The sequence below is a fragment of the Schistocerca americana genome, chromosome 9 (assembly GCF_021461395.2).
Source record: "Schistocerca americana isolate TAMUIC-IGC-003095 chromosome 9, iqSchAmer2.1, whole genome shotgun sequence".
Lineage (NCBI taxonomy): Eukaryota > Metazoa > Arthropoda > Insecta > Orthoptera > Acrididae > Schistocerca > Schistocerca americana.
Genome location: NC_060127.1, coordinates 85338021 through 85360719, shown reverse-complemented (window position 1 = coordinate 85360719; position 22699 = coordinate 85338021). Strand labels below are relative to the sequence as shown.

The 22699-nt window shown below is 46.9% G+C and overlaps 1 protein-coding gene across 1 annotated transcript in view; it reads left to right on the top strand.

Annotated features, from left to right (window-relative positions):
* The window catches only part of LOC124551290, a 69265-nt gene extending 51246 nt beyond the window's left edge, over positions 1–18019 (top strand). Inside the window, exons 8-9 of the mRNA XM_047126292.1 lie at positions 1543–1681; positions 17498–18019. Coding sequence (XP_046982248.1) covers positions 1543–1681; positions 17498–17601 — 243 coding nt within the window. The 3' untranslated portion in view covers positions 17602–18019. The remainder of the gene's footprint in view (positions 1–1542; positions 1682–17497) is intronic.
* The last annotated feature ends 4680 nt before the right edge of the window (positions 18020–22699 follow it).

Below are 22699 nucleotides of genomic sequence, written 5' to 3'. Positions count from 1 at the left end.
CTAGCTCGGTTGTTGCGTATAACCTTCACCCATAATAATTCACAGGAATTATCCACTTCTATTTCACTACAGGATAAACTACTACTAACAGCGACAAACACGCCACGACCGGTTGCATGCAATCTATCCTTTCTAAACACCGTCTGTGCCTTTGTAAAAATTTCGGCAGAATTTATCTCTGGCTTCAGCAAGCTTTCCGTACCTGTAACGATTTCAGCTTCGATGCTTTCTATCAGCGCTTGAAGTTCCGGTACTTTACCAACGCAGCTTCGACAGTTGACAATTACAATACCGATTGCTGCTTGGTCCCCGCATGTCCTGACTTTGCCCCGCACCCTTTGAGGCTGTTGCCCTTTCTGTACTTGCCCGAGGCCATATTACCTGAAAAAAACTACCCATTCCACGTCACACAACCCCTGCTACCCGTGTAGCCACCTGCTGTGTGTAGTGGACTCCTGACCTATCCAGCGGAACCCGAAACCCCACCACCCTATGGCGCAAGTCGAGGAATCTGCAGCCCACACGGTAGCAGAACCTTCTCAGCCTCTGATTCAGACCCTCCACTCGGCTCAGTACCAAAGGTCCGCAGTAAGACCTGTCAACGTTGCCGCAGATGGTGAGCTCTGCTACCATCCCCCTAGCGAGACTGGCAGTCTTCACCAGATAGCTGCCGGAAGGCAGAGAGGATTTCCTCCGATCCATAGCGACACACATCATTGGTGCCGACATGAGCGACCGCTTGCTGATGGGTGCGTCCTGTACCCTTCATGGTATCCGGAAGGGCCCTTCCCACATCTGGAACGGAGTGCACATACGTTTTCTTCCCCTCTCTTACTGCGATATCCCTAAGGGGCCCCATTACGCGCCTGACGTTGGAGCTCCCAACTACCAGTAAGCCCACCCTCTGCGAACGCCCGGATCTTGCCGACTGAGGGCAACCTCTGGAACAGAACAAGCAGCCATGTCCGGCCAAAGATCAGTATTAGCCAGAGACAGAGCCTGAAACCGGTTCGTCAGACAAACTGGAGAGGCCCTCCATTCAGCCCTCCGGAATGTCTTTTGCCCCCTGCCACACCTCGAGACGACCTCCCACTTTACCACGGGTGAGTGGTCATCCTCAATGTGGGCAGTATCCCGGGCAGCCACAGCCGTAGTTCGATCGGGGGATGCGTGGGACGAGCTGGCCGTCCCCGACAAACCCCCATTCGGACCCCCACAGTGATGCCCACTGGCAACAGCCTCAAGCTGTGTGACCGAAGCCAACACTGCCTGAAGCAGGGAGCGAAGGGCAGCCATCTCAGCCCGCATCCGAACACAGCAGTCGCAGTTCCTATCCATGCTAAATACTGTCGTGCAAAGAACGTCTGAAACAATCTACAGAGAGCACAAACAAATCGACACAAAATTTAAACGGTTATTAAAATAAAAGACTGCCTAGTAAATGCAGTAATGTTGCTACTTGCGCACTGTTGACACACTGCTCGGCAGCAGAAGGCTAACTAAGAAAGCTAAGTAAGATCAGATTTTTCTTTTACATTTCAGGAAAAGGCTAGCATTCTTCTTCCATGGATCGTTCTGGAAACCCTGGGCACCGCAGCAGCGATCGTGATTTGTGTGGTCGTCTTCATGGCGGCGGATTCATACGGCCTTTTTATTGTCGCTATTACCTTCTTGCTTTTGTGTAAGTATACGATTATTATACAGACTATACATCTTATTATTATACAGACTGGTGCAAAAGTCACTAACCGCCACCAGAATTACTCTATTTTTTCATTCCAGCCAATGGTACTATAAATAATCGAATAAATGCTTCTCGAAATTATTGCAACCAGTTCCCTTTGGTTTTGTTCTTCAATTTTTAAAATCCCATTACCAGTTTCGAACCATCTAGCGATTTATCATCAGATCTACATCTACATCGACATAGATATTCCGCAAGCTACCGTACGGTGTGTGGCTGAGGGTAACTAGTCATTTCCCTTCCTGTTCCACTCGCAAATAGACAGAGAGAAAAACGACTATCTGCGTGTCTCCGTATGAGCCCTAATTTTTCGTATCTTACCTTCGCGGTCCTTTCGCGGCAGTAGAATCGTTAGACAGTCAGCTTCAAATGCCGGTTCTCTAAATTTTGTCAATAGTGTTTTTCGGAAAGAACGTCGCACTGCCTCCAGTGATTTCCTTTCGAGTTTCTGAAGCATCTCCGTAACACTTACTCACTGTTCAAAGCTACCGGCGACAAATCTAGCAGCCCGCTCCTGAACTGCTTCGATATATTCCCTCAATCCGACCTCGTATGGATCCCAAACACTCGAGCGGAACTCAAGAATAGGCCGCAACAGCGTCTACAAGGTGTTACAAAAAGGTACGGCCAAACTTTCAGGAAACATTCCTCACACACAAAGAAAGAAAATATGTTATGTGGACATGTGTCCGGAAATGCTTACTTTCCATGTTAGAGCTCATTTTATTACTTTTCTTCAAATCACATTAATCATGGGATGGAAACACACAGCAACAGAACGTACCAGTGTGACTTCAAACACTTTGTTACAGGAAATGTTCAAAATGTCCTCCGTTAGCGAGGATACATGCATCCACCCTCCGTCGCATGGAATCCCTGATGCGCTGATGCAGCCCTGGAGAATAGCATATTGTATCACAGCCGTTTTTCTTGTGGTTTTAGGGCGCACAACTTCAATGGTCATTAGCGCCCAGACTACGTTAGGAATGCACCGCGAGGCACAAGTTTAAAACAGCAGCTAAAAGGGAAAACACGATAAAAGACAGACTGACAGGCATAGGGTTAAAAAAAAAACAGCATAATCAATTGTCCTTAGAGAGGTTTGTCAAGTTGATAAAACGAATAACGCGAGCAGCTGCTCATGGGTCATCCGCTAAAATGGCATCTAGAGTACAGGGCAGGCCAAGATCAAGACGCAGTGTGTTAAAATCCGGACAGGACGTTAAAATGTGGCGGACCGTCAGCAATTGCCCACATGGGCAGAACGGCGCCGGCGCAGCCGTCAGCAGATGGCGATGGCTGAACCGGCAGTGTCCAATTCGTAACCGGGCCAAAACGACTTCCTCCCGCCGAGAAGGGCGGGAGGAGGACGTCCAAGCCGCAGGAAGAGGTTTCAAGGCCCGAAGCTTGTTGTCTGTAAGGGCAGCCCAATCGGCATGCCACAGCGATAAAATGCGCCGACAAATGACCCTACTACAATCTGACGATGGGACACAACAAGAAGCTGTCCGAGGCTGGAGGACCGCAGCCTTGGCCGCGGCATCTGCAGCTTCGTTCCCAGGGATACCGACATGGCCAGCAACCCACATAAAGGTAACCGGAGAACCGTCGTCCACCAGATGCTGAAGAGAGCGTTGGATCCGGTGCACGAAAGGGTGAACCGGATACAGATCACTGAGGCTCTGGATGGCACTCAGGGAATCGGAGCAGATGACATAAGCAGAATGTCGGTGGCGGAAGATGTAAAGAACAGCCTGGTAGAGGGCAAAGAGCTCAGCTGTGAAGACCGAACAATGGCCATGGAGCCGGTATTTGAAACTTTGTGCCCCGACAATAAAAGAACACCCGACCCTGTCATTGGTCTTAGAGCCTGCTGTATAAATGAAGGTCATATTAATGAACTTCGAACGAAGTTCGACAAAACGGGAGTGGTAGACCGGACCGGGGGTAACCTCCTTTGGGAGCGAGCTGAGGTCAAGGTGAACGCGAACCTGAGCCTGGAGCCAAGGTGGCGTGTGGCTCTCGCCCACTCGAAAGGTTGCAGGGAGTGAAAAATTAAGGTGTTGAAGGAGGCGACGAAAGCGAACTCCAGGGGGTAGCAGGGCAGAGACATACAACCCGTATTGACGGTCAAGAGAGTCGTCAAAAAAGGAACGATAAGACCAGCGTCAGCATGAAGACACTCGACGGGACTAGTATAAAACGCTCCGATCGCAAGTCGTAAACCCCGATGTTGTATGGAGTTGAGGCGGCGTAAGATGGATGGCCGTGCAGAGGAGTATACGAAGCTCCCATAATCCAGCTTGGAGCGGACGATCGACCGATATAGACGAAGTAGGACGGTTCGATCCGCTCCCCACGACATACCACTGAGAACACGGAGGACATTTAGAGAACGGGTACAACGGGCAGCCAAATATGACACATGTGGAGACCAGCTAAGTTTTCTGTCAAATGTAAGACCTAAAAATTTTGTTGTCTCCACGAATGGGAGAGCAACGGGACCGAGTCGTAAGGACGGTGGGAGAAACTCTTTGTAGCGCCAGAAGTTAATACAGACCGTCTTCTCGGCAGAAAAACGGAAGCCATTGGCGACACTCCAGGAGTAAAGACGGTCAAGAGAACGCTGAAGACAGCGCTCCAGGAAACATGTACGCTGCGCGCTGCAATAGATGGTAAAATCGTCCACGAAAAGGGAGCCTGATACATCAGCTGGGAGGCAATCCATTATTGGATTGATCGCTATGGCGAAGAGAGCGACGCTCAAAACTGAGCCCTGTGGCACCCCATTCTCCTGGCGGAAGGTGTGACAGGACAGAACCCACACGTACCCTGTCGATCCATTAAAAAGGAACGAATAAAAAGAGGGCGGCGACCGCGAAGGCCCCATGTATGCATGGTGCGGAGAATGCCCGCCCTCCAACAGGTGTCGTAAGCCTTCTCCAAATCAAAGAACACAGCCGCGGTCGGGCGCTTCCGCAAGAAGTTATTCATAATGAAGGTCGACAAGGTAACCAGATGGTCAACAGCAGAGCGGCGCCTACGAAATCCACATTGTACATTGGTAAGTAGGCGACGAGACTCGAGCAGCCAACCCAAACGAGAGTTAACCATTCGCTCCATCACTTTACAGACACAGCTGGTAAGCGAGATGGGTCGATAACTGGAGGGCAAGTGCTTGTCCTTCCCCGGCTTAGGAATCGGGACAACAGTAGACTCGCGCCAGCACGCGGGAACATGTCCCTCAATCCAGATGCGATTGTAAGTACGAAGAAGAAAACCTTTACCCGCAGGAGAAAGGTTCTTCAGTATCTGAATATGAATAGAATCAGGCCCTGGAGCGGAGGACCGTGACCGGGCAAGTGCGTTTTCGAGTTCCCGTACGGTGAATGGGGCATTATAACTTTCACGATTCGAGGAGCGGAAGTTAGGTGGCATAGCCTCCTCTGCCTGTTTGCGGGGGAGGAAGGCAGGGTGGTAATGAGCGGAGCTCGAAACCTCTGCGAAAAAGCGGCCGAAGGCATTGGAGACATCCTCAGGGGCCACAAGGACGGCATTCGCGACCGTCAAGCCAGAAACTGGTGAGTGGACCTTAGTGCCAGATAGCCGGCGCAGGCTACCCCAGACAACAGACGAAGGAGTAAAACTGTTGAAGGTGCTTGTGAAAGCAGCCCAGCTGGCTTTCTTGCTTTCTTTAATAATACGACGATACTGTGCACGTAATCGTTTATAATTGATACAATTCGCCACTGTAGGGTGGCGTTTAAAGGTGCGTAAAGCACGTCGACGAGCACGTAAAGCGTCTCTACATGCTGCGGTCCACCAGGGGACCGGTACGCGACGTGGAGAAGAAGTAGGGTGAGGGATGGAATATTCAGCAGTAGTGAGAATCCGTGAGGTGTGCGACCTGACGATCGCAGCTTGTGAAGGTTTGATCCTCAAAGGTCGCCCTGGAAGAGAAGAGCCCCCAGTCTGCTTTGGAGATGGTCCAACTAGATGAGCACGGAGAGGGGGTATGCTGCAGGAGACAGATAACACACGGCAAGTGGTCGCTCGAATATGCATCAGAAAGTGCATACCACTCAAACCGGCGTGCAAGTTGGGTAGTACATATAGAGAGGTCTAAATGGGAATAGGAGTGAGATGTGTCCGAAAGAAAAGTAGGGGCGCCAGTATTGAGGCAGACAAAATTGAGCTGGTTGAAAAGATCTGCTAACAGGGAGCCCCTCGGGCAGGATGCTGGAGAGCCCCAAAGGGGATGGTGGGCACTGAAGTCTCCAGTTAACAAAAATGGTGTAGGTAGCTGAGCAATAATTTGCATCATGTCTGCCCTGGTAACGGCAGACGACGATGGAGTGTAAACGGTACAAATGGAGAATGTAAAAGTGGGGAGAGTAATTCGGACGGCAACTGCCTGCAGGCCGGTGTGCAATGTGATGGGATCGTAGTAAATATCATACCGGACCAGCAACATAACCCCTCCATGAGCCGGAATACCTACCACAGGGGGTAGGTCAAAACGCACAGAGGTGTAGTGTGCCAAGGCAATTTCATCGCATGGGCGTAGCTTCGTTTCCTGGAGCGCTACGACGAGCGGACGGTGCAAGCGGAGCAGCAACTTCAAGTCCTCTCGGTTGGAGCGAATGCTGCGAATATTCCAGTGAATAAGTGCCATCGTAAGAAGAAAAGGAAGATGAAAGAAGGGGTCACCTCGAAGGCCGCTGAGGGCCTGGCTTCGAGCGAGCACCGCCGCCGCTATCAGTAGGCGGACAGTCATCGTCCATTGGTTCTATAGGTTCATCGGACATCTCGTGAAGATGGCCGGGAGGAGGAGCTTCCTCCGCCGGTGGACGGCCAGATGTTCGGCTACCAGCGGTGCGGCCAGGCGAAACGGATGACGGCCTGGGGCGGCAACCGCTGTGTGGCGCAGGAAAAGAAATGCGCCGTGGCAGAGAAGGAGAACTGTGCTTCCTACGAGCCTTCTTGGAAGGTCGTTTGGTGGAAGTACTGGTCGATGGCTGGGAGGTCGAGGTACGTAGGAAATCTGCACGGGACGGTTCCTTCTTGAAGGCCCGTGCATCTGACTTCTGGGTCATCGTCTTAACAGAAGATGATGAAGGGGCTCGTGTCTGTGGGGTGATGGGAGGAGAAGGAGACGTCGACCGCGCGATCTTAGCACTGGCCGAACGGACGACCGTGGTGCTGAAGGTCAGATCGCATGTCTGGGTTGCCACCTCCCTGGTAGTCCGAGGGGAAGCGAGGACAGTACTGTATTTCCCCGCTGGGAGCAGCGTGGGCTTCCTACTAGCAAATAGCTTGCGAGTAGCCGAGGTGGACACTTTCTCTTTGACCCGAATTTCTTGGATACAGCGTTCTTCCTTATAGATGGGACAGTCGCAGGAGGACGCTGCATGGTCACCCTGACAGATCACACAACGAGGAGACGGAGGTGGACAGTCACCCTCATGGGCATCCCTTGCTAAAAGTGACACATTTAGCCGCATTGGAACAACGCTGGCGAGTGTGATTAAAACGCTGACACTGGTAGCAGCGCGTAGGTGTCGGGACATAGGGGCGAACAGAAATAACCTCGTAGCCCGCTTTGATGCGCGATGGCAGCTTAACACTATCAAAGGTCAAGAAAAGTGTCCGGGTCGGTACAAGGTCATTGTTGACCTTTTCCATGACCCTATGGACAGCCGTCACGCCCTGCTCAGCGAGGAAAGACTGAATCTCCTCGTCAGTCAATCCGTCGAGGGATCTAGTATAGACCACACCACGAGACGAATTCAAAGTTCGATGAGCCTCCATCCGGACAGGGAACGTGTACAGGAGTGTGGCTCGAAGCAGTTTTTGTGCCCGAAAGGCGCTCTCAGTTTCTAGTAACAAGGTACCATTACGCAACCTTGTACAAGACTTAACAGTACCGGCTATGGCATTACGCCCTTCTGGATAACGAAAGGGTTGACAGAGGAAAAGTCCTTTCCGTCCTCAGATCGAGAAACGACGAGGAACTGTGGGGGCAGGCGGTAGTACTTTTGTCACTGGTGGCTGGTCATGTTTCCGTTTGTGGGCAGAAGTCGAGAGAGAAGAAGAGAAATCCATTGCGGAGGAATCCCCCATGATTGCCAGCGTCTCCGATGGCGCGCTCGTTCCTTATGGGGACCCTCTCAGAGGGCACTCCCGCCTTAGGTGAATGTTTACACCTCAGGTCACACCTCCCGAGAAACAGACGGAGGGACCAATCGGCATGGTCAGAAGGTATCAGCTCAGGCAATCACCCCTCCCTGGGCCTGGCCTTTACCAGAGGGTACGTGCGTGCCTTACTTGTCTACCCAGGGCGGGGAATTAGGTGTTACCCCGTCACCGGCTACGCGTGCGAACGCGTGGATCGGCCTTCAGGCGCGCACAGGGAGGAAGGAAGAAGAGGAAAAAGAAGAGAGAGAGGACAGACTGACTCAAACGCCGAAGCGGAGACCAGAGAAGGCAAGGAGAAGAAGGCAAGGAGAAGAGTAAGGAAGACAGTGAGATGGAGAAGAACAAAGAAAGGAACCAACCAAAGGAAGGAAGAAACGAGAAGTGAAAAACCAAAAAGACCACAAATATAGGTCGTGGAACCGTCCGTCTCCGGACGCAGGCGCTAACTACCCCCTTGAGGGGGATGGACTCCTTTTAGTCGCCTCTTACGACAGGCAGGAATACCTCGGGCCTATTCTAACCCCCGGACCCGCAGGGGGATCACAGCCGTCCACAATACGAGCACGAAGAGTTTCTACATTTGGTACCGGGGTTGCGTAGACAAGAGCTTTCAAATGCCCCCATAAATGAAAGTCAAAAGGGTTGAGGTCAGGAGAGCGTGGAGGCCATGGAATTGGTCCGCCCCTACCAATCCATCGGTCACCGAATCTGTTGTTGAGAAGCGTACGAACACTTCGACTGAAATGTGCAGGAGCTCCTTCGTGCATGAACCACATGCTGTGTCGTACTTGTAAAGGCACGTGTTCTAGCAGCACAGGTAGAGTATCCCGTATGAAATCATGATGACGTGCTCCATTGAGCGTAGGTGGAAGAACATGGGGCCCAGTCAAGACATCATCAACAATGCCTGCCCAAACGTTCACAGAAAATCTGTGTTGATGACGTGATTGCACAATTGCGTACGGATTCTCATCAGCCCACACATATTGATTGTGTAAATTTACAATTTGATCACGTTGGAATGAAACCTCATCCGTAAAGAGAACATTTGCACTGAAATGAGGATTGACACATTGCTGGATGAACCATTCGCAGAAGTGTACCCGTGGAGGCCAATCAGCTGCTGATAGGGCCTGCCCACAGTGTACATGGTACGGAAACAACTGGTTCTCCCGTAGCACTCTCCATACAGTGACGTGGTCAACGTTACCTTGTACAGCAGCAACTTCTCTGACGCAGACATTAGGGTTATCGTCAACTGCACGAAGAATTGCCTCATCCATTGCAGATGCCCTCGTCGTTGTAGGTCTTCCCCAGTCGCGGGTCATAGGCTGGAATGTTCCGTGCTCCCTAAGACGCCGACCAATTGCTTCGAACGTCTTCCTGTCGGGACACTTTCGTTCTGGAAATCTGTCTCGGTACAAACGTACCGCGCCACGGGTATTGCCCCGTGCTAATCCATACATCAAATGGGCATCTGCCGACTCCGCATTTGTAAACATTGCACTGACTGCAAAACCACGTTCGTGATGAACACTAACCTGTTGATGCTACGTACTGATGTGCTTGATGCTAGTACTGTAGAGCAATGAGTCGCATGTCAACACAAGCACCGAAGTCAACATTACCTTCCTTCAATTGAGCCAACTGGCGGTGAATCGAGGAAGTACAGTACATACTGACGAAAGTAAAATGAGTTCTAACATGGCAATCAAGCGTTTCCAGACACATGTCCACATAACATCTTTTCTTTATTTGTGTGTGAGGAATGTTTCCCGAAAGTTTGGCCGTACCTTTTTGCAACACTGTGTATATGCGGTCTCCTTTACAGGTGAAGCACTCTTTCCTTAAATTCTCCCAATAAAACCACGCTGATTCGTGGACATAATCTCCTGAGCCTCAAGAAAGCTTGTTATATTCGAACTGAAAATTTGTTCAAGGATTCTGCAGCAAACAGAAGTTTGGGATACTGATACGTAATTTTGCGAATCCGTTCTTTTAACCCTTCTTATATTTGTAGTCACCTGCGCCTTTTCTCAGCCGCTTGGGACTTACTGCTCAGCGAGAGATTCACGATAAATGCAAACTAAGTAAGGGACCAATACCGTAGAGTACTATTTATAAAATCAAACTGGGGTTCCATCCGGACCTGGTGATTTATTTGCATTCAAATCTTTGAGTTGTTTCTCTTCGCCAGATATGCATGTAACTATATCGTTCATACTGGAGTGTCCGATGGTCAAATGACTGTATGTTTGTAAGATTCTCTTGTGTGATTGTCTGCAATAGTGTGGGAGTCTTAGACTTATCATTGTCCGTTGGTTGATTGTTGGTGCACACAGTATTCTGACGAACTGAACGAACGTTTTCTAATGACGTTAATTTTACCGCACTTCACCCACTTAGCCAAAGGTAACACGTTCTACATGCTTTGCGAAAGTAAACAAACCAAGGTTTTCGTTTTTTACCCTGTACACGATGTTCAGAGAGCAAATAAAATCAATTCAGTCACTTTATTAAAACCCATTTCCGTTTTGTAATTCTAAGAGTTTCAACGGTCTTTAGTAGCGATGTGCCTTTGACAATTCTTTAATGTTATTTCTGGTCATCAATCATCTGCCTCATTGTTTGCTTGGTCTTGGTTTATCCCGTGGCAGCAGTTGCTTTCTTAGTCCTCTTTCTGAGATTAATACTGGCCCGTTTCTCTTTCTATTCAGTTTCGATCAATTCTACCCCATTTTGACGCATTCTTTTGTGAAATGTTTTATGGCACAGTGCGTTACCTATACACACAGCGTAACAGCATCACTTCAATTTTGACATAATGATACATAGTTTCTTTTGAAAAATTTCGAGTTTTAGATTATTGCTATAATTGTAACACCGACGTACTGGGCCATAATCTTGCAACGGAGAGTCCTACTGATTGAAGTGATCTCAAGGGTTTCCACAAAAGGTACTTTCCACTCTGATTTACGGTGCTAAGATTTAAATCATGTTCTGTAAAAATATAATTGTAGAAAGTGCAGAAATTAATCACAGACTTAAAGTAGTATGGTGTGTTTCAATACTCTTGTTTTACCACTATCGACCAGCGAATTAGAAATGACAAGAAATAAAGCAACCTGATGCAAAAAATGACAAAAACAAAATGCTTGAAGCATGATAATTTGCAGATGACCATGTATTAATGGCTAAAAGCGAAGGTGAGTTACAAAGATGCACATGCATACTTCCAAAAGAGCAATATGAAAATCGCAGAAACTAAAATAAAGAAAATTGGCTCTTACTGGGAAAAAATCATTCAAGAGTAAAAGCTGCAATAAAAAAAATTAATTTACAGAAGTAGTAGTTATATTTGGGTAGCCATATACCGCAAGTTACAAAGCGGACATACATAGAGAATAACATAATCAAGTTTAATAAATAAAATCGCACATTATCAAAAATTGCAAACGAATGAGAAATGAAATAAAATTAGGTCTCACAACGTAATATCAAAACTGGGTCTTTGTATCGCAGTGAACCTAGTGTGCTTTACGAAAATGATAAGCGCAGAATAGACAGTGCACAGATGCGAGATCTGAGAATAATTCCATGTAGAAAAAAATGCTGCACGGGTGTGCAGACAAACCAGTTGCACTTGCACCACCATGCAACAGGATACACAAAGTGCAGCATAAAATGCGCTATCGACCTCCTGGAAGCACACATTCGGAAAATTTGTGTTATCGACTGACTGAAGAGAGTGCAGTCGCAGAGTGGCTGACGCCCAATGAAGATGACGACAACATTGACTCTACTGCATACAAACAAAACCATGCAGGAGAACAACTTTTACATCGTTACATTTGCACATTCAGTGCTTCAGTTATACACTCCTGGAAATGGAAAAAAGAACACATTGACACCGGTGTGTCAGACCCACCATACTTGCTCCGGACACTGCGAGAGGGCTGTACAAGCAATGATCACACGCACGGCACAGCGGACACACCAGGAACCGCGGTGTTGGCCGTCATATGGCGCTAGCTGCGCAGCATTTGTGCACCGCCGCCGTCAGTGTCAGCCAGTTTGCCGTGGCATACGGAGCTCCATCGCAGCCTTTAACACTGGTAGCATGCCGGGACAGCGTGGACGTGAACCGTATGTGCAGTCGACGGACTTTGAGCGAGGGCGTATAGTGGGCATGCGGGAGGCCGGGTGGACGTACCGCCGAATTGCTCAACACGTGGGGCGTGAGGTCTCCACAGTACATCGATGTTGTCGCCAGGGGTCGGGGGAAGGTGCACGTGCCCGTCGACCTGGGACCGGACCGCAGCGACGCACGGATGCACGCCAAGACCGTAGGATCCTACGCAGTGCCGTAGGGGACCGCACCGCCACTTCCCAGCAAATTAGGGACACTGTTGCTCCTGGGGTATCGGCGAGGACCATTCGCAACCGTCTCCATGAAGCTGGGCTACGGTCCCGCACACCGTTAGGCCGTCTTCCGCTCACGCCCCAACATCGTGCAGCCCGCCTCCAGTGGTGTCGCGACAGGCGTGAATGGAGGGACGAATGGAGACGTGTCGTCTTCAGCGATGAGAGTCGCTTCTGCCTTGGTGCCAATGATGGTCGTATGCGTGTTTGGCGCCGTGCAGGTGAGCGCCACAATCAGGACTGCATACGACCGAGGCACACAGGGCCAACACCCGGCATCATGGTGTGGGGAGCGATCTCCTACACTGGCCGTACACCACTGGTGATCGTCGAGGGGACACTGAATACTGCACGGTACATCCAAACCGTCATCGAACCCATCGTTCTACCATTCCTAGACCGGCAAGGGAACTTGCTGTTCCAACAGGACAATGCACGTCCGCATGTATCCCGTGCCACCCAACGTGCTCTAGAAGGTGTAAGTCAACTACCCTGGCCAGCAAGATCTCCGGATCTGTCCCCCATTGAGCATGTTTGGGACTGGATGAAGCGTCGTCTCACGCGGTCTGCACGTCCAGCACGAACGCTGGTCCAACTGAGGAGCCAGGTGGAAATAGCATGGCAAGCCGTTCCACAGGACTACATCCAGCATCTCTACGATCGTCTCCACGGGAGAATAGCAGCCTGCATTGCTGCGAAAGGTGGATATACACTGTACTAGTGCCGACATTGTGCATGCTCTGTTGCCTGTGTCTATGTGCCTGTGGTTCTGTCAGTGTGATCATGTGATGTATCTGACCCCAGAATTGTGTCAATAAAGTTTCCCCTTCCTGGGACAATGAATTCACGGTGTTCTTATTTCAATTTCCAGGAGTGTATTTTTAATATAACTAAATATAATCGAGACAGTGTCATTGTAAATCAGTGTATTACCTCTCCACTGTATGGTTCAGCATTAACAATGAAGTTTAATGAATGGGCACTACTCTTGGACGGAATCAGTATGTTGAACATTTATTCTCTATTCCGTAGGATAAGTCTTTTCTCAGTGGTTTACATTGCAAGTAATACTCACAGAGATCAGCGTAATATGTGAGGCTGTTACCTCTGTGAACATAGCACTTGCTATAAACCTCACCTCTCAGACTTTGGACAGTTCATGGAGCCATCTGCATCAATGTGTGCACCATTACATCAGGTACACTACTGGCCATTAAAATTGCTACACCACGAAGATGACGTGTCACAGACGCGAAATTTAACCGACAGAAAGAAGATGCTGTGATATGAAAATGATTAGCTTTTAGGAGAATTCACACAAGGTTGGTGCCGGTGGCGACACCTACAACGTGCTGACATGAGGAAAGTTTCCAACCGATTTCTCATACACAAACAGCAGTTGACCGGCGTTGCCTGGTGAAACGTTGTTGTGATGCCTCGTGTGAGGAGGAGAAATGCGTACCATCACGTTTCCGACTTTGATAAAGGTCGGATTGTAGCCTCTCGCGATTGAGGTTTATCGTATCGCTACATTGCTGCCCGCGTTGGTCGAGATCCAATGACTGTTAGCAGAATATGGGATCGGTGGGTTCAGGAGGGTAATATGGAACGCCGTGCTGGGTCCCAACGGCCTCTTATCACTAGCAATCGAGATGAGAGGCATCTTATCCGCATGGCTGTAACGGATCGTGCAGCCACGTCTCGATCCCTGAGTCAACAGATTGGGGCGTTTGGAAAACAACCACCATCTGCACGAACAGTTCGACGACGTTTGCAGCAGCATGGACTATCAGCTTGGAGACCACGGCTGCGGTTACCCTTGACGCTGCACCATAGACAGGAGCGCCTGCGACGGTGTACTCAACGACGAACCTGGGTGCACGATTGGCAAAACGTCATTTTTTCGATGAATCCAGGTTCTGTTTACAGCATCATGATGGTCGCATCCGTGTTTGGTGACATCGAAGTGAACGCACATTGGAAGCGTGTATTCGTCTTCGCCATACTGGCGTATCACCCGGCGTGATGGTATGGGGTGCCATTTGTTACACGTCTGGGTCACCTGTTGTTCGCATTGACGGCACTTTGAACAGTGAACGCTACATTTCAGACGTGTTACGAGCCGTGACTCTACCCTTCATTCGATACCTCCGAAACCCCACATTTTAGCAGGATAATGCACGACCGCATGTTACAGGTCCTGTACGGGACTTTCTGGATACAGAAAATGATCGACTGCTGCCCTGGCCAGCAGATTCTCGAGATCTCTCACCAGTTGAAAACGTCTGGTCAATGGTGGCCGAGCAACTGGCTCGTCACAATACGCCAGTCACTACTCTGGTATCGTGTTGAAGGTGCATGGGCAGCTGTACCTGTACACGCCATCCAAGCTCTGTTAAACTCACCGAGCGAGGTGGCGCAGTGGTTAGCACACTCGACTCGCATTCTGGAGGACGACGGTTCAATCCCGTCTCCAGCCATCCTGACTTAGGTTTTCTGTGATTTCCCTAAATCGTTTCAGGCAAATGCCGGGATGGTTCCTTTGAAAGGGCACGGCCGATTTCCTTCCCAATCCTTCCCTAACCCGAGCTTGCGCTCCGTCTCTAATGACGTCGTTGTCGACGGGACGTTAAACACTAACCACCACCACCACCTGTTTAACTCAATGCCCAGGCGTATCAAGGCCGTTATTACGGACAGAGGTGGTTGTTCTGGGTACTGATTTCTCAGGATCTATGCACCCAAATTGCGTGAAAATGTAATCACATGTCAGTTCTAGTATAATATATTTGTCCATTGAATACCCTTTTATCATCTGCATTTCGTCCTGGTGTAGCAATTTAAAGACCAGTAGTGTGCGACAATACGGTAACACCCGTTGCTGTCCTGCTTCCGTCACTTTATTTACTTTGAACTGTGCATAAGCGTTCATCTACAAGCGAAAACCAACACATTCGGCGTAGCCCTCAAAGACTCCTTTTTTCCCTTTTGCCTTCCACTTTTTATGTCTCTCTTTTGAAACAAGTGTGTGACGTATGATTCCAAAACCATGCACCCCATTCAGGTTTTGTTTATTTACTCGTTCTGCATTTACGAAATGTATTAAGTAAATTATTCTTGGAGCCCTGCAATGAGTACAATATTCTTTACATATGCCTTATAATACTGTAGAATATTACAAATATTCTTGAGCCGCTCTACGAGTGAGTCAGAGGGTGCGTGTAAATTATTCAGATCACCCTCCTAGCCACGCACTTCATACAGAAGTAAATGGTCCAGTGTTTGGATTTTCTCACACTCATATTTAGGACAGTCCGATAGGCGCTATTTGTTCATTAGTTGCTTATACCTATCAACACTCATGCTGACATGTTTCAAAGCTGTCCACAATTTTCTCAGCAGGTTGAATCTACCTATCTTCTTGTTGGTCTCCTCCACCACGTTTCGGTTCTTATGTCCACTTACAGACCACAATTCTTTCCAAGCTGTCTCCGAGTGGAAACCTTGCAGTTCTTCGCCGATTTTCCATAATGGTACCTGGATTTAAGTCCGTCTATAGACACTAGGTCATGGTGTACAGGGAGTTCTATGTTGTCTGGTATTCTTCTGTATGCCCTTCTGGTTAACTGATAGCCTGATTTCATGGGGCTCTATATGTTTAGTAGACCGGGGGGGGGGGGGGGGGGAGTAGGGAGATTGGGTGCCCCATTCATATGACCATTATTCACTATGAACCGCTGGTGTGTACGCTTTCATCGACAAAGTTTGGCCCAGTTCAGTTAAGGATATACGACACATTTCTAGTCCTTACTTGAGGCCACAAATCACTGAATATTTGTGATACATTCAAGCTTTGGAACATACCAGACCTTCAGCCAGATCCCTGCCCTTTGCAAGCCCGTCCTACTACCAATTGCACTATTCGCAAATACCTCACACACTGAAACTTTCTGGCAGATTAAAACTGTGTGCCGGACCGAGACTCGAACTCGGGACCTTTACCTTTCGCGGGCAAGTACTTACCAACTGAGCTACCCAAGCACGACTCACGCCCTGTCCTCACAGCTTTACTTCTGCCAGCTCTGAGGATGGGGTGTGAGTCGTGCTTGGGTAGCTCAGTTGGTAGAGCACTTGCCCGCGAAAGGCAAAGGTCCCGAGTTAGAGTCTCGGTCCGGCACACAGTTTTAATCTGCCAGGAAGTTTCATATCAGCGCACACTCCGCTGCAGAGTGAAAATCTCATTCTGGACCTCACACACTATTTCGAAATTTTCCAGGTCCCACGTCGTCCCTTACCGACAAAACAGTGCAAAATGGAAGAATTTTAAAAAAAATTGCAATAGACTTAGAAATCTCCAGGAATTTGAACATAAATATCATGTTTTATGAATTATATCTTCCACAAATTGCTGAAATTTTGATTTTGGGTTTGCAAATCTGTGTAAACATTCAATTAACCAAAGAATACTGTACAGAAATGCCCATGGGTTACATCCTGTAAATAGTAGTTGAGAATCTGGAATATGTACGTAACATTTAGTTAGCTGTCAGTAGAATATAAAGAGTAGTTATTTAGATAGTATAACCGAGGAGACAAAATGTTCAAATGTGTGTGAAATCTTATGGGACTTAAGTGCCAAGGTCATCAGTCCCTAAACTTACACACTACTTAACCTAAATTATCCTAAAGACATGCCCGAGGGAGGACTCGAACCTCCGCCGGGACCAGCCGCTCAGCCCATGACTGCAGCGCCTCAGACCGCTCGGCTAATCCCGCGCGGCAACTGAGGAGACAGCAACTTTGTCAAGAGTATCAGGGATATTTCTAGTCTACTCGACTAAATTTAGCTGGCATGAAGATAAAAAACTTTGAATAATGTAGCAAAAGTTTGGTGTTAATACAGCATGCAGGTTATATTTCTTTGTCTTCTGTTACTGTATACCTGGCACGATATATGAGTGAATGAATCATCTGCCAGTCTACAGAGTGATACAGTGTGTTTCAATCTAAACAAAACCTTTGATTCTCGTATCTAGAACCTGTGATACGCTTCTTAGCAATACCACTTCATATTTGATTTGCTGAACATCTGCCTATACCCTCTGTGTAATTCTCACTTTTTTCTTCCGCCAGTGCTCAACATCTACTTCCTGCGAGTCGTGTACAGCTACTTTCGAACTCTGTGTGAGAGACCACGCCCTGCCAAGCTGGCAGACATCGAGACTGCTGGGATATGATGTGAGATGATTACAGTTGACAGGTTCAGTCAACAAAACTTATGTGAGGTGTGTCACTGGTGAAGTTGTTTCTGACTCAGGTTTTTTCTTGTGGACACATCTGCGAATATTGGAGGAAGCAAAGTTATCAGATATCATTGGCCCTGACAGTGCATCTAGAATCCAGCTACAACACTTACTACAAACAGTGTCAACACTTCGAGAACTATGTACCTCTTACTGATCATGCTGTTCCCATTTTCACAAAGAGAGAATTTCATGAATAATTCCAGAAATCACTGCAGAGTACATTAATTCATTTCGAAATTTTTTCTACTGAACTTTAAGCCTCGCCTGCTGCAGCTAATGAGCAACTGTTCACTTTTCGCTATTGAATGTGCTCGAAAATATATACCTATTTACTTTGATTATATGCATTTCTACCACCACATTTCCATTTCTGCAAATGAGTGATGTTTGTCTTCATCTTATGTTACATGTGGTTTGTAGAACAAATGAAAGATGTTTTGACTAATTTGTGCAACTGACTGAAGATCAGTGCTTGAATGTATTTTTACTGAAATTAAAAAATGACAAATTTTTGCATGTTACTATCCTTGCTAAGTTCCTTCCATGTCGTAATTAAACCAACCTTATGATACTATTTATTGTTGTAGATGATTAACTGTCTTGCACTGGATAGTATAATAAACTTGCCAAAGCGTATGATGATCACGAAAGTAAGCAATATTATTTTCAAATCTTCAAATGTGTGTGAAATCTTACGGGACTTAGCTGCTGAGGTCATCAGTCCCTAAGCTTAAACAGTATTTAACTTAAATTATCCTAAGGACAAACACACACACCCATGCCCGAGGGAGGACTCGAACCGCCACTGGGACCAGCCGAACAGTCCATGACTGCAGCGCTGGAGACCGCTCGGCTAATCCCGCGCGGCTATTATTTTCAAGTCAACCACGTAAATAGTATATGTTTTGATTGTAGTATTCTTATACACTTTCCGATCAAGTACGATTATTTCACATAAATGTTCGTGTAATAATTCATTACGTCAGGATCGATTAGACAGATGTAAACTATTCACATTAACAGTTTCGGCAAAGAAGTCGCCATACTGAGACTGCTTAATCCACTAAAAAGCTTTGTACAGATGTAGAAACAAATATACTTAAGCACATTTAACTTCTTGAAGTCATTTTACATAATTCATCGAATGTGCGTCCTATTGTCACATGGGAAACAAGACTGAAATTATGGGGGCTATTCAGAAACTAATATCCGATTGCCGGCCGGAGTGGCCGAGCGGTTCTAGGCGCTACAGTCTGGAACTGCGCGACCGCTACAGTCGCAGGTACGAATCCTGCCTTGGCCATGGATGTGTGTGATGTCCTAGGCTAGTTAGGTTTAAGTAGTTCTAAGTTCTAGGGGACTGATGACCTTAGAACTTAAGTCCCATAGTGCTCAGAGCGATTTGAACCATTTAAACGGGCCGACTTGGAGCAGGAGAGGCACCACAGGACATTTTAATTTCCACTGTCTATACTTTTACACGCAAATTCATAAAACTTTGTCACCACGACCAGGAAGGATTCAGGATTCACACTCGTAGCAGCGGAAGTTCAAAAACATAACAAAATATTTTTTTTAAATGTGAAATTTCATTATTTTTTTCACTTACTGTTGGTTGCATTTGTTGCTATAGGTACACTTTTCTTCATAAGTAACAGAGACTGTTCGACGAATTTTGCACAGCATACAAACCATACTTACAGGTGTCTGAAACTCTAGAATCTATTTAATTTACGAAAAAATGAATGAGCTGTTACGTTTTAAACTTTATGTTTAGAAAAAATCTAATTTTGTAGTTAATTATCTCAATTTTTACCACAGTTTTTAATAGATTTGGAAAATTCTAGTTTCGTACACCTGTAAGTATGGTTTTTATGCTGTGCAAAATTCATCAAAGAATCTCTCTTACTTGCGAAGAAAAATGTACCTATAGCAACAAACGCAGCCAACAGTAAGTGAAAAAAATGATGAAATTTCATATATTAAAAGAATTTATTTTGTTATTTTTTTGCACTTCCACTGCTATGAGTGTGAATCCTGAATCCTTCCTGGTTATGCTGACAAAGTTTTATGAATTTATTTGTAAAAGTATAGACAGTGGAAATTAAAATGTCCTGTGGTGCCTCTCCTGCTCCAAGTCGGTCCGTTTGACGTCCTACCCCCTTAATCCACTAAATAGCTTTGTACAGATGTATGAACAAATATACTTAAGCACACTGAACTTCAAGTCACTTTACATATTTCATTGAATGTGCGTCCTATTGTCACATGGTAAACAAGACTGAAATTATGAGGGCTATTCAGAAACTAATATCCAATTGGGCGCGAAATCGCAAAGACAGTGAAAAGCTGATGAGGCTTTCCACATATGTGTTGGGCAGTGTCTCTAGTATGCCTGTCGATCGCATTGTGTCGCTCTTTCTAGTTCTAAGGGCCCAGTGAGCACGAAAGATGCCTGAAAAAGATCTCCCAGCATCTAAGAAGGCCTGGTGAGAGATTTCGCATGATGCTCTGCAGCCCACATAACATACCTGTCATGCGTTTCCTGCCTCATCACAATTCTCCCCCGCTCTCTGCAGGGCAGTGAAGATGCTCCTGCAGCGTGGGAAGTATCTGATCACTCACAATACAGCCTGTAACTGCTACCGCTGAGTTTCATGTCTTCTCACACGAACTGCTGGCTATGAAGGCAATATTTTGACAGTGACAACGAGCTGCAGTCCAGCGTAGAGAATTGGCGTAAAGCACAGGCGGCCGCCTTCCATGATGAGAGCGTTGGAAAGTTGGTACAACGCTACGACCAACTATATAGAGAAGCTGTTAGAAGGCGTAGCTACCTGTTGCAAATAAAACGTTTCTGATATTCATAGTGGTTTCTATTTCGTGACCAATTGAACCTTACTTTCCAAAGAGCCGTCGTAGGATGTCGTCTTGCACTGTTATGCAGAGACTAGATGAGTACCCGACGTTGCTGGGGTGTATATTTATTTCAGTTCTAGAAGTCCATCTCTTCCTCCTCTCCCTCTCTGTTCATCTCTTTCGCCTCCTTCTCTGTCAACCTTCTCCATCGCCCACACTCTGTCCACATCCTGCCACCCCTCTCTGTCCATCTGTTACTCCCTCCTCTGTCTGTCGATCTGCTCCACCCCCTCTCTCTATCCATTTCTTCTTTGATTTCTATATCCATCACCTCCTCCCCCTCTCTCTCTGTCCCTCTTTCCTTTTTATGTCCATCTAACATTTGCCGTCTCCCTGTGCATCTCTTCCTCTTTTGTTTCTCTATCCATCACCTCCCTCTCTGTCCGCCTCCTCTTTCCTCTCTATGTCCATCTAACTTCTGCCATCTCCCTGTACATCTCCTCCTCTTTTCTTTCTCTATCCATCTCCTCCTCGCCCTCTCTCCGTAATGTAATGATATAATTTTGTTGGGCACATTCAGCACCGTATGTGGATACTGTCTGCTTAATGTGTGTGAATGGAGTTAGTATCAAAGTAGTAATAAATTTTAACATCATGAAGCCACGCTGGATGCGATTGTTTTACCGTATGAACGTCGGAAATATAGTAAGTGATACGTATTTTCTTTTCATGAAGAGAAAAAGTTTGAAATTATGTCTAAAGTTTGTTGAAAATCTCTAAGTACTCAATTTTTTTTCTCGGTCATCAATCTTCCGAGTGGTTTGTTGCGGCCCGCCAAGAATTCCTGTCCTCTGCCAACCTTATCATCTCAGAGTAGAACTTGCAACCTGTGTACTCAATTATTTGCTGGATGTATTCCAAATCCTCTACAGTTTTTGTCCTCTACTGCTTCCTCTAGTATCGTAGAAGTCATTCCCTGATGTCTTAACCGATTGCCTATCATCCTGTCCTCTCCCCTCAACACTGTCTTCCACACATTCCTTTCCTCTCCGATTCTGCGCAGAACTTCCTGATTCCTTACCTCAAGAGTGCACCTAATTTTCAACTTTCGTCTGTAGCACCACATCTCAAATGCTTCGATTCTCTTCTGTTCCAGCTTTCCCGCAGTCCACATTTCACTACCGTACAACGCTGCAATCCAAACGTATATTCTCAGGAATTTCTTGCTGAAATTAAGACCTATGCTTGAGACTAGTAGCCTTTTCTTGGCCAGGAATCCCCTTTTTGCCAGTGCTATTCTATTTTTGATGTTCTCCTTGCTCCGCCCATCATTGGTTGTTTTCCTGCCTAGGTACCAGAATTCCTTAACTTCATCAACTTCGCGATTACCAATTCTGTTATTAAGTTTATCGCTGTTCGCATTTCTGCTACTTCTCATTACTGTCGCCTTTTTTCGATTTACTCTCAATTCATACTCTGTACTCATCGGTCTGTTCATTCCATTGAGCGGATTACGTAATTCTTCTTCATTTACACTCGGGATAGCGATGTCCTCAGCAAATCGTGTCATTGATATCCTTTCACCTTGGATTTAAATTGCACTCCTGAACATTAGTTTTATTTCCATCATTGCTTCTTCGATGTACAGACTGAACAGGAGGGGTGAAAGACTACATCCTGTCTTACAACTTATTTAATTCGAGCACTTCGTTCTTGGCGGTCCACTCTTATTAATCCCTCTTGTACATATTGTATAATATAGTGAACTATGAAAAAAGGAGCAAAATAGAAACAGTGAACGGTTAAAGCTCCAGATGTGCAACGTTCTGCGTATTTGCACAACCATGGCGCCACGGTTATGTGGTCACGGTGTTGGACTGCGGGTGGAGAGATCCGTGTTCAAATCTGCCTCACGCCCCACTGGTCTTTTTTTTTTTTACCTACAAAATTATGAACTCTCACCTGGGCACTGTAATTCTTGAACTCTTTTGTTGTAACGTAGTTCACACCCATTTAGTTGTTTTCATTTCTGCAAGAGTTCTATGCGGCATCTCGCCTGCTCTCACTATTCATCATATTTACTTGCGACAGTAATATATGCTTACCAAATGACTCGTGTTTGAGAACCAATGGCCGGCCACTGTGGCTGAACAGTTCTAGGCGCTTCACT